The 13140-nt window shown below is 41.5% G+C and overlaps 1 protein-coding gene across 1 annotated transcript in view; it reads left to right on the forward strand.

Moving 5' to 3' along the window:
- Positions 1–860: 860 nt before the first annotated feature.
- The window catches only part of ELAPOR2 (endosome-lysosome associated apoptosis and autophagy regulator family member 2), a 48944-nt gene continuing 36664 nt past the window's right edge, over positions 861–13140 (forward strand). The window contains exons 1-4 of the mRNA XM_063308236.1: positions 861–975; positions 5086–5281; positions 6687–6834; positions 12700–12786. Of these exons, the coding sequence (XP_063164306.1) occupies positions 5118–5281; positions 6687–6834; positions 12700–12786 (399 nt within the window). The 5' untranslated portion in view covers positions 861–975; positions 5086–5117. The remainder of the gene's footprint in view (positions 976–5085; positions 5282–6686; positions 6835–12699; positions 12787–13140) is intronic.

Raw genomic sequence — 13140 nt, forward strand, 5'->3', positions numbered from 1 at the left:
CAACTCCCAGCAGGCTGGCTGGGGAATTCTGGGAGTTGAAGTCCAGACATCTTAATGTTACCAAGGTTGAGAAACACTGCAATAGAGTTTCCATTTTGACTAGCTGAAGGGTTTTCAGCCTGAGCCTTCCTTACATATCCTTCCTAATCGAATACAGTATTTAACAGTCCATCCCTCATGTTTGGCAGATATTTATGAACAGATAACCTGCGACACCATCACCTCTCCCAAATCAAGCATCTTTAGAAACTTCTGAGGTAGATTTGCATAGATAAAAGTGGACTCTTTGGATCCAGATTATCTGTGCAGGCATTGGCATCCTAGTGAAATCCAAGCATCAAGCAAGAAATTTATGGCTTTGAACACACTTCACTTATTTTATTTCTTTTATTTATAAAGTTATTCACCGCCCATCTCTCCCCAACGGGGACTCTTGGCGGCTTACAATAAAACAAGATTAAAATATAAAACCATTACAATTAAAAATACAATAAAAATATAAATACAATGGTCCTTCCACACTGTGTCCAATGATTTGGTGTTAATGTAAGAAGAGAGGTTGCTTGCTATCACTTTGCTTTTCAGCTCTTTCCCCAATACTGTTTTGTTGTGTTTTGTCACATAAGGCAATGATTTTTCTTGGAGATTTTCTATATTTCATTAAACTGTACGTGGTGCTTCCTTTTGCCACTTCCATGGATGCCACAAGTCATAGAAGTTTGTACCCACTGAGAAGTTAGCAATCCACCATTTTGTGAGGAGATGCTTTTCCTTCATGTTGGAGATCAATGTCTAATAACGCAACTATGTTGGAGCCAAAATAAAGCTGTTGTGTTTTTTTAAATTTCTTGCAGGCAGAATACCATTTTGAATACACAGAATGTGATAGCAGTGGATCCAGATGGAGAGTAGCAGTCCCAAATCCAGGATCTGAATGTTCTGGTTTGCCTGATCCTGTCAAAGGGAAGGAATGCAGTATGTCTTTATATTTTGTTGCTACAAATCTCATAGACATCTTGCCAGGGCTTATTGGTTGGGTTTATAGGTTAATGCTCATGTAAAAATGAAAATACAAAGCTAAATTTAGAAATGGGGCAAGATTTACAATGGGGTCACGGTATAGGACGGATGATGGGAATTCTGATTCAGGGACGGTGAAAGATCTGAAGAGTCAGGCTGGAGATAGGACATCCTGAAAATTATCTATCTATAATGATAATCAGTTATCACATCTAGAGGGAACCACCATGTTGAACACTTCCCTAATTAGCCAGATGTCTTGATAATAAAGTTCTGAAAAGTATTTTCAGACTGAAACATTTTAACCACAAAATGTTCCATTCTGATGGAAACTTCTGACCTTATACATAGTGGTCTGACCTCAAAATGAGACCTTTGGACAGCTGGATAGCTGAAAAATTGTTTCTCTCCACATGAAGTGTCTCCTTATTTAGAATCTGAGGTTGGGGACCTTCTCAGTGGTGGCCCCTAAATATGGTATCTCCTCCCTAAGTATATGTGTCTGGAGCCCCACATGTTTTCTTTATTATGGATCTGGTTTCTCAGGTTTCTCCCAGGATTTTGATCTATTTCCTCCTTGATTAATTGCTTCTTGGTTATAAATTTTATTGATTTTATTGGGCTGCCTGTTGCTGGTTGTTATTGGAGTGTTTGTTTCATGCTGTTCTGTAGTTTTACTTTACTGTTAACCGCCTTGATATTTTAAGTAAAAGGTAAAAGAATATAAATTTGAAAATATGTGCCCAGTGTGGTTTTTCTACCAGCTCAAGAGGGAGATGTAATTTATTTTTATGTACTTACATATTGCTAATATTTTGGTAGAGCAAAAGCACTCGTGGTTAATGAGGCTTAACAAGTTTGCTCTGTGTTTTCCTTGCCCAGTCTGGTCATAATTTAGCATGAAATTGTCAGCACTATTCTCATGTTAAAATGCTTGTTCTTTCTCAGATAGATGGGCAATGTATCCTCTTTGTGTTTATTCTAGACCTATTGAATTGACAAAATTTGCCCAAATTGACTAATATTAATGTTTCATTTAAGGCTCTCTGCTATAATTCCATAAACAGTAAGTGACCACAAGGCTAATGGAATTATTTCAGGAACAATCAAGGAGTTCTATCAAGTCCTTCACAGAGGAGAGCATAAGATCTACCTTCGTCCAGTATTCTGTTTCTCATATTGGATAACCAGATCTCTCTGACATGATTGTAAGCAGGGGATTAAGACGTATCTCTCTCTCGCCACTATTTCCTTGCAAATAAATGATTCCTGTAGAGGAAATAATACTTTGTGTGACTAAAATGATCTGGGAACAGGACAGCACTGCTCGCCATGTAATAAAATCCTGCTTTGGAGAATAACTCCCCCTTGATCTGATGTACCTATTGGCTACCATGAAGCTGCATTAACCAAAGTCCTGCTTGAAAACCCAATTGGCCCAGTCTATACATCAGATAGGAAATAAGGCCAGACTGCTCACTTGAGGGAATGATATTAAAGGCAAAACTGAAATACTTTGGCCACATAATGAGAAGACAGGACACCCTGGAGAAGATGCTGATGCTCAGGAGAGTGGAGGGCAAAAGGAAGAGGGGCCGACCAAGGGCAAGGTGGATGGATGATATTCTAGAGGTGATGGACTCGTCCTTGGGGGAGCTGGGGGTGTTGACGACCGACAGGAAGCTCTGGCGTGGGCTGGTCCATGAAGTCATGAAGAGTCGGAAGCGACTAAATGAATAAACAACAACATCAGACAACACAGAGCTGTCCTATCCTGTGAGTGAACTTGTCCTCCATCTCCTTAGTCCACTCTGCCTCTTGGCCAACATGGAACTGCATTTGCTAAAGAGTATAGTCCACTTAAAACCCCCGTTAGCTCAGTCTACCCACCTTGAGACCATTTGCCCGTAGCTTGCCTCCACCTGCTGCTCTGCTTAGGCCCCTCACTTTTCTGTATACATTGCCACCCCCTTAAGTCACCTCTGCCTACAACGTCAATTCCTTTTAATTCTTACCCACTTAGTCCTCCAAGAAAAGGAGCTGGAGAGAAAGAGTTGTTGAAAAAGCAAGCCTCTCTAATAGATAACTTATTGGTAAGACCTGGAACCAGGTGGCTTGCTTCATGCCTATGCTACCTGCTTGGCCATTCACAAGGACTCACTGATGCGATACAACATTTCCAGTACTCTCCTGGCACAAGGATTCATGGGCCTCAATTACTCAAAACTAGTAAGGTTGAACTGGGTTAGTGGTTGACTGGACTAAGTATGTAAAGAAAGCAGTCAACTTGATGTTGCTGGATGGTGAATAAAATTGCTAAGATTTTCATTTTGCAGCAAAATCACTAATGAAATTTTGAAAGCTAGAGGAGTAGTTGAATAAATAAACATTGTTCAGGGTGGACGTTCTGCTGATTGTCATTTCATGCGACCAGAGTAAGCTGTGATACCCCATACATTTCATAATTCATATAGGTTACAGAATTCTACTTTTTAGAACATAGTATATGAAAGACTCAGTTACAGTGGTGATGGGTGCACTGTTGGAAAACCTGAAAGACCAGGTTGGGGACAGATGGTCATGGAGAAAAGCTATGTGGTCATTGATGATTATGACTTGATGGCATATAATATTGAAAACACGGTATTGCACGGTTTATATATCATGAAATTTCCAGCAACATCCTTTTGGGCAAAGCCAAAGCTGATTGAAAGTTTTGAGAGTTTGTTTTTCAGGAAGAAGAGAAATAACATGAGCTAAGTTTTCATGAAAGGCAGGGAGCAAGGTGTGTATTCTTGGTCTCCCCAGACGGCCATCAGAAGCCCAGGAGGTATATTCACCACACCCTGCTAACCAAATGTGTTGCCCAACTCACTGCAGTGTGTGAAGCCTTGTTGACGGTCTGAGAGAATAACAAATTTGGTTGCAAATCAAGTCTTCCAGCTGTCGCAGATATCAAAAGTGATTCTTTTGCTGTTAGCTGCAATTGGCTGCCAATTAAGCCAGGCAAACAGCTGGCATGCTCAGAGCCATTCCTCCTCATTTTCTGTGTGCTATTAAGGGATCAAACAACCTGCTGTGGAATATGGAAAGAATAGACTATGGGATCAAAGGATATTAATGAAGCAGCAAAGAACTTCACCTTTATCAATGACCTAATGCCAGCCTAGGTTCTAATTCACTGCACGTTCAGGCGAATATAACATTTTTCTGTTCCTATCTCCTGCAGGTCAGGAATGAGGGCCTACTTAGAAGGAGGGGTGCGTCATGGTCAAACCTGAAAGTCAAGTTTGGTCAGAATGTACAAATGTAAATTATATTTTCCATTCCTAGGTAGTTCTTCTTGCTGCAAGGCCATAGGTTCCTCACAGATAAACATCATAAAGAAAAGAACATTGCATAAATTGCATGTTCTCTTCTAGATGAATTATCAGCAGAAGATGACCCAAAGCATATTAGTTGGAGACTTCATTCCTTCCTTTCTAAGGCACCTGCAGTGTTAGGACACAAGGAATAAATTCTGGTTAATCATACTAAAATAAAATCTTTGTTTTGAGTTGCAAAAAGCAAACTACCTTTTGGATGAAACAACTACAGGGACCACATAACTTTAGCCTCATTTTATGATCCTCTCTGGTTGCCTTGACAGATTTTGGTGGCAACATTCACAATTTCAGCTGCACAAACTCAGCACATAAAAATAAGTCAAAGCATCTTTTTTCTTAAAAAAAAAAAACCTCAGCCAAAAACTTCTGCCCTGTTCCTTCTAATAAACTCACTGCATGACCGTTTCATTTTCTGTGGCTCTTGAAATAAGAATAGAACATGAAGTCTGGACCAGCCCCCTCTCCCCGCAACTGCTCCCTCCCATGGTTAAAACATGAATATCCCTGAATGTCAAGCTGGGTGGGTGGGTTTATGCAGTAATTTAGTGTAATTCCCCAAATGGCTGCCACCGTGTTTGTAAGCGAATTGTGCAATCAATGCTTTTAAGGAAAGTTATTGGAACTTCCAGTGAATGACTGCCGTTTGCCATTAATCATTTGTAAATGTTTTTCTTCTCAGCTTTTTCTTGCGCTTCTGGTGAATATCTAGAAATGAAGAACCAGGCTTGCAGTAAATGTGCCGAAGGGACTTACTCGCTGGGAAGCGGGATCAAATTCGATGAATGGGATGACCTGCCTGCAGGATTCTCTAATGTGGCAACGTACATGGATACTACTCTTGGCTCAGCTGAGAGTAAAGCAGACAGCTGTGCTAAGTAAGAATCTTACAGATTTTCCAATGTCCAGGACTTTTTTGAGAAATAATCCCCTCTCTCCTTATCTATGTCAGGGCTTCAATAGCAGCAGGAAGGTTCCAGCTAGAGAATATAAACAGGTGCCCACCTGCAATGATTTGGACTAAGTTTAGAGTTATGAAGGCCAAGATCCTCCTCCTAGAGATCAGGGCTGTAAAAGAGCGTGAGGATTTATTACAAACTCATTGAATATAAAGGTCGGAAAGAATCTTGGAAACTAGCTGATCCAATCTCTGCCCAGTGCAGGAATCTACTGCTGCAGCATTCCTGAGTGATGGTCATCATCCAGCCTTTATTTAAACATCTCTAGCAAAGGCAAGGCCAGCATCTCCCACTGTGGTCCATTACTGAAAAGACTTTTCCTGATACCCCGATGAAATCTATTTCCTCGTATTTAAGTCCCATTATTGGATGTCCTACCTTTTAGAACAGTTTGTGAACAGTTTTGCCCTGTCCTCTGCTTACTGTCTTCCCAAGACATTGCACTTATCTCTTATACTGCATCCACTTACCTCTGGATACTGATGCTGATGCTTCTTTATTCCTTAAGAAATTCCAAATGAGTTTTCAAATACATCAACCTGATGCCTCCAGATGTTCCTACCAGTACAAATAATGAGAATTATAGACATATTTGGAAGATACTGGGTTGGGGAGGGCATTCGAGATGGAGAATGAAATGCAATAGCATCTGTGCAAGGGGGAGCAACTGATGTTGGGTGCATCATGACAACTTCATGCAAGTGACACGATGCAAAAATTTAATTCAAGCCATTTGGGTGATGATGTCATGATGCGGGAGATATCATCATGACTCCTACTATATGCCTGTCTTCAGTGTTTTTATATTATTCACTGGGTCTCATCTGATGTGGTGACCAAAAAGAACAGAAATATTGATGTTGAGAAAAAGGATCCTAGCATGATGTGGCCTCTTTTGTGGAGCTAAAATCCACAAATAAATCTCTGACTTCTGGCTCTGCGTAGTGCTTCAAACTTTTAATTTTTCAGATCTAAGGCCAGTTCTGGAATCCAATGTAATCAATCTGTCATCATTTTTTAAAGTTAACTTTTGGTGGAAAGGTGATTTGACAAATGCCTATTATTTTGAGAACCGAAAGCATTCTCGAACTCTGCAGATAGATCAGTGAATATAAATTGTATCATTACTGAATATAAATTGTACCCAACCTGGAAAGAAAATAGATTCATGAAAAATCTTTTATATTGCCTTCTTTAAAAAATGAACGCCACCCCCAATTCTAGCAGTTTATTAAACAGCATATAAGTTAAAGATTCCTCATGAATATGAACTCAAGATGCCTGGCTGGTAAAATAAAGGTTGTTTCTGTTTATATTTGTCCAGATCTTCGTGGACTCCTCGTGGGAATTACATTGAGTCAAATAGGGACGACTGCACCGTCTCTCTAATCTACACTGTCCATCTGAAGAAGTCTGGTTCTGTCGTCTTTGAATATCAGTACATTGACAACAACATCTTCTTTGAATTTTTCGTAAGGGAAATCTGTGTACTAATTCAATCGACTTTAGGGTCAATTGCAATTGAGACGTGATGTCCTGAAAAGAGTCTGTAGAGGGGAATTTTGAGCCAATTTATTGGCATTCTCAGGGACATTTTCTTTAGGGTGTACGAAAAGGTGATTCTTCCATACGGTGAGACAGATTCCTTATTTGACCAAGAGCTCTCAGATCTGATTGGCAGCAGTCCTCCAAGATCTCTGAGGCTTTGATGCCTACCCAATATGTTACTAATTGAAAGGTTAACCCCACCTAATGTGTCAGATTCCTCTGATCAAAGTGTTCACAGAACCCCTTATCGGAGCATCTTCCATCACTTCCTTGTCAAGGGGTCAGACTCTGTCGCTGGGTGGGAGGGGGTGTGAAGTTGGAGTGTGAATTGCATTATTATGGCTACAGATTTATGATGGTTCACATCAAGGCCAGTGGTTAGAGATACACCAGGAACACCACCTGGATGGAAAGTGGGGTGAGATACTTTTGTGGGAAAGGGAGGCAGGCAAGGGAATGTAGTTTTAAATGTGTGTTTTAGCAGGAATTCTCCATTCACTGCTTTACCTCTGTCCTAGTCATTTCGCTTCATTAAACAGTTAAAGGATCCCAGGCTCCTGACCGTCATTGTGTGAATGCTGGAATGGCCTGGTGCTGACATAATGACTAATCCAATTTGTAACCTTGTTAAGGCATATATTTTAGACTTCAGCTGTTTTAGGATAAGTTCACAAGATTTTGGGCGCTCTAGTTGAAGTCTCCTGCTTGGTTCCTCTTGAGATGGTTGAGGTGGTTTAGAAGTTCTGGTTGCAGGAACTGCCACTTCCATATGGGCAGTGGTAACAGTAACAAGCTTTCCATGAAGATAAAGTCTCCCCTGTCTTGAGGCAGAGTCCCAGTGACTTGCCTAGGTCATTTTCTTGGCAGCAATATGGAAGTGATTTGCCATTGCCTTTTTCCCCCCCTGGTCCTGGAATTTTCAGTATGATCAATATGTCACCATGCAGACTTACTGAATTTCAGAAGGGATGCTGACTAGATCTGTGAGCGTTTGACTTGGCTGGACAAAAACGGCCCACCAGTTGACTGAAAAAAGTGGTGCTGCTGTTGGATCGAGACTTTTGTTTGCTTGTTTGGCAATTGTAGAACACCGTCTGTGTTCACCAGAATTTGCACACCGTTATGGAATCGTTTGGGGTATAGGTTTGATTTTGTTTAACAAGAACCAGCTGGTGCATCTTCTGGCCCAATGTATCTTCAGGCCATGGCTGTGCATCAGGGAGCCAGACTCCGGCCCAGTGCATCATTTTCAGTCCTGCTGCAGGCCATATGGCTGTGTGCCTCTGCCTTGTTGAAACTGGCAGATCTTTTGGTCTGGGGACACTTCTCCACAGCCCCTGCTGGCCTCATCCTGGGCACCCCCTGCATTATCTTTACAACACTGCGGAGTGTCTCTGAGGTGATGTCCTTCCATCTCCCAGTGCAGCCAGCGTCTCTGCCCTCATACCTTTCCCTTATGGTGGTTGCTTTTCACAGTGATGGAAGAAGTTAACCCCTGACCAGCCAGTGAACTGGAGTGGCAGCAAAGCTTCCCCTCCCAGAGATGGTGGAGGATGAGGTGAGGGAGGCGAGGCACAGTAGATCTTGCCATCCAGAGGGAGAGAGGATATTCCAGGAAGTGGGATGAGATAGGCATTCTCACGGTGAGAAACTTCCTACTCTGCAGCTCCAGAGGAGATGTGGTGAGACTGTCTTTCCAGGGTTTCCTCTGTAGCAGGAAACAAACCATCAGCTGACTGGCTCAGCTTCCCAAGCCCTACAACACTCTAAGGCAGGGTTCCTCAAGCTTGGCAACTCTAAGCTGTGTGGACTTCAAGGGAATTCTGGGAGTTGAAGTCCGCACAGCTTAGAGTTGCCAAGCTTGAGGAACCCTGCTCTAAGGTATAAAAAGGCAATACTGACCTCAGATCAATGTCTGGAGGAGATTGTTTCATCCTTTCTAAAACTCTGTTCCCTGGACAATCCATGTTTCTGTTCTTTCTCAGTCATGTAAAATCCAGACTGATGTTTCCATGCATCAGAAAAGCACTGAGTGCCTGGTGCTCTCAATTCTCTCTTGTGTCCCAAACAACATTGTGTGAATGGCTGAATGAACAGAGACATGGCCCTCGGTAGATGGCCCAACCAGAGCAGAAGCGCTTGGTCTCACTGCCTCCTTTCCTTTGTGCGAGGAATGAATCACTGCCCTCGCCATCTCTGATCACCGAAGGGTTGCTGTCATGTTGGGTGTTCAGCCTTGATTAAAGTTTGCAGACTGTTTGGAGACACTGAAGGGATGCAGGCAGGAGGTGCTCTAATGGCTCATAACATGGCAAAATGATTCTGCCAGCCCAAGGCCCCTTCCCTCTGCAGACTCCATGCCATCTCTCACCTTTGGCTGATCAGACAGTGCCTTCTGCTGCAGAAAATGGCTTTTATTTCTCCCCTTCCTGTAACCCAGTGTGCCTCTTCACTTCTAAAGCAAGAAGCCACAAGTGATTCTGCTACAGAACATGAATTTGCGCCCAGATACAACAAACAGCTTGTTTGTTGATTGATTTTTTCCCCCTACGGAGAAGCAGAAGCACAGGCAGTGTCATTATTAAAGCCCCAAAGTCACTCCCAGCTCAGAATGTTTTTGATCAAGACATCCTTGCTAGTTTTCCAGCCATTTTGCTCCCAGTTTCATAAGCAGGAGCCAGTTTTAGATCATGTGTAAAACAACCACCAGGATAGTGTTCACACAGCATGCTGTGCTGGCTAGGCGGGTTGTGTGAATCCAGACCTTCCGCTCAATCAACCAATCATGATTAAAACAGACTTTGGCGTAGTATGAAGTCTGAAATTCAGCAGTGAAAGGTGGGGTTTCCTAAATTGAGTGGAAGTGTTTGTTGTCCCCAATTTGGTACGCTTCAGCTCTGCAGCAGGTAAAATTTTCAGCAAGCCATGGTTCATGGGAAATATAGACTTCACATACCTGTGGGGGCCAGGTTGTTGGTGGAGAGAGAATATATTAAGCCACTTTTCCCAGACAGAAAGGACCTGTAGCTGAGTTCATGCATCACCTTGGGATTCAATATCACGTGTGCGCTGTCTTGAAGATGTTCCAGAATTCTCAGAATGGCTTGTTTGGCAGTGAGATGTTCTGTCCAGACTATTTTGATCTCAAAACCTTTTGCACACCTCTCTTACTTAATGGCTGAATATTGAGGTGCGAACAGCGCAAAAGCATACATTATTCTACATCATCCACCTGTCCTTTTTTTTATGAGGGCCATGAAATCAGGTGCAGTTTTCAGCAGTTTTTGCTACTTTTAAATATCCCTTCCAATACATTGCAAAGCTGCTACTGCTGCTGCTATTTACACCTATCACACTGACACCCTGCCTTTGCATCACACACAGCTGTTTGCAATAACTTTTAAAAACTATAAAACAATGTTCGGTTCAGTTCACGCTTTATTGCGCCATAGACCAATACAATAGTATTATTCCGTAAGATAAACCTAGTCACGCCTGAAGTATTAAAAACATACAATAAAAGATATATACTAAATTCAGGTAAAATGCACTAGTTATCTATCTAACTCTGTACGTTAAATCCAATGTGTGATCTATTTTAACTATCTAAGTGTGTAAAATTTTAAGAATATATTAGATATAAAATATAAAACATGAAAACTACATAGCGACTATGTTATATATATAGATAAGATTATAAAAATTTACAAAGGTATAGAAGACTTTACAATGGTTGGCCCCCCTTAGTGTGTCGAATCTTCATTGCTGTGGCGCAGAACCTGGCTACCTGCGCCGTAACTGTAGAATTTTCGTCTGTGAGCAGCAATTGGGTATACTCAGGATCTGGACGTCTAGGGTATGTAATGATCAGTGGTGTAATAAATTAGTACGAATGTCTTTGTAAAAGGCACAGTGCAAAAGGACGTGGTCTATAGTTTCAGCCTCCCCTGAGTTACATGGACAAAGTCTTGTGGGCAATGGGATTTTTTTGTATTTGCCCTCCAATACTGCAGAGGGGAGAGTGTGGCAGCGAGCTAAGGAAAAGGCTCTCTGGTGGGTGGGAATTTCGAGTTGCTCGAGGTAGCTGGTGGCAGAAGCAGTGTAAACCTAATATATTTCTGTTCTGCTGATCCGAGTAACCAGCAGGTTCACAGAGGGAGAAACAGTCCTTCAGATAACCCCCAATCCATATATGGCTTTAAAAGTCAATGCAGCATTTCCTTTCTTGGTTGGGCAAAATATTCTCTAATCCTGCACACTCTCTCAGCGTCCAAACAAAAGTGGACTTTCAGCTGACTTAATCAAGAGAGAACATTGGCCCATCCATTAGAGCACTGATTGTTGCAATTTGGCAAATTGCTATCTGAGATATCTATCACAGGACTTGCCTATCATTTTTAATCAATAATATTTTAATGTTCTGAGTGTTTTAGCAAGAACCTTTTAGTGTTTACTTTTCTTATGTAGACAAAGCCACTGAAAATATCAGCTTGAACCCTCAAGAGATTCCTCTTGAAACATCTGAAGGATCTTATAATAGAGATTCTGAGTCAAGTTGTGTAATGATCCGATCTGAAGGAGAAAAGTCATTTGGAGTGTGTGTTGGCATGCACGAGGGTGTCCAAGGGGTACGGTTTAAAAAAAGTTAAGATGGCTGTGATGGTGCAATTGAAGCTCTGCCTAACTTTTTATGTGTGTTGTACACGTGACACACACAACAATCAAGACAGAGCTTCAATTGTACTGTTGCGGCCACCATCTTGACTTTTTTGCCTACACCCTGTGGACTCCCCTGGGCATGTACATTGTGCCCATCAACATCCCTTAAACATGTCTAGCTATGTGAGCTCAGGAGTGGCTGATAAGCACACCCATGTGGGCTCCAGATCTATCTATCTATCTATCTATCTATCTATCTATCTATCTATCTATCTATCTATCTATCTAATCTATCTAATCTATCTATCTAATCTATCTACCAACCAACCAACCAACCAACCAGCCATATTTTTATCACCGTCCATCTCCCCCACATGGGGGACCCTGGGCAGTTCACAGTAAAAACAATTTAAAATTCAATAAACTTATAAATAATACTAATATTTCAATAAAATATAATTTAATTTATATTTATAATTACCTGTTCCCTTCAAAACCACATTGCTGCATAGCATTAATAATTATATCAAAATATAATTTTGCCATCTGATAACTAGAAGCATACTATCGAAACATATGTTGAAACATGTTTGTTCTTGTTAAATGACACAGACAGAAGTTTTATTCATGGACATGGATGTCATAACTTTGTATATTTTCTCTCTCAAGCCAGCTAAACTAGTTATATGATCACATCATATGGTGGTGAATTCCATGGATAGTAACTAGCTTATATACTGAATAACTTCACTCAAGGTTCTTACTGTATATTGTAAAAATGATTTTCAGGCTCCTGAAGTGTGAACTAGGTTCAAATGTCACATGAATCTTAAAATCACAAAGGCTGCTACTCTGGGAATGAGTCCCACTGTATTTTGCAAAGCTTTGCTTTGAGTTGGCATGCAGTCTTTTTGCGATCTTGCCTAGGAAGAAGGCCCGTTGAATGTTGTGTGCAAAGTACAGTTCTGTTATGTTCCCATCTGTCTCCCACAATCCCCCTAATTCTGTAATAGGGTAGTGAGAATCTCGACTCACTTTATGACAGGGCAAGGGTTACTGAGTTGCATAAATTCTAATTGTTTGACTTGATTGATAGCTTGGTAAATTCCTATTATTTTTCTAATCATCAGATTCAAAATGACCAGTGCCAAGAAATGGACTCCACCAGCGATAAGTGGGTGAAATTAACAGATAATGGTGAATGGGGCTCTTATTCTGTAAGTACAACATTATTTATTTATTTTTATTTATTTATTTATAGCAGGCACTACGACAGAGAAGGCATGCCTCCTAGTCCCCGCCAGCTGACATTGCTTGGCTGACGGGACCTGTAACATGCCCAACCTGCTGGACCGAATTGGATGGATAGAAACAACTGGGAGAAGATGGTCCCTTAGGTAACCCAGTCCCAAGCCATGAAGGGCTTCAAAGGTGACAACCAGCACCTTGAATTGCACCTGGAAGCACACCGGGAACCAATGCAGCTCACGTAGAAGTGGTGTTACATGTGTCGAGTACTGGACACCATTTACTATCCGTGCAGCTGCATTCTGCACCAGTTGAAGCTTCTG

This window comes from Candoia aspera, chromosome 7 (assembly GCF_035149785.1).
Source record: "Candoia aspera isolate rCanAsp1 chromosome 7, rCanAsp1.hap2, whole genome shotgun sequence".
NCBI classification, from domain to species: domain Eukaryota; kingdom Metazoa; phylum Chordata; class Lepidosauria; order Squamata; family Boidae; genus Candoia; species Candoia aspera.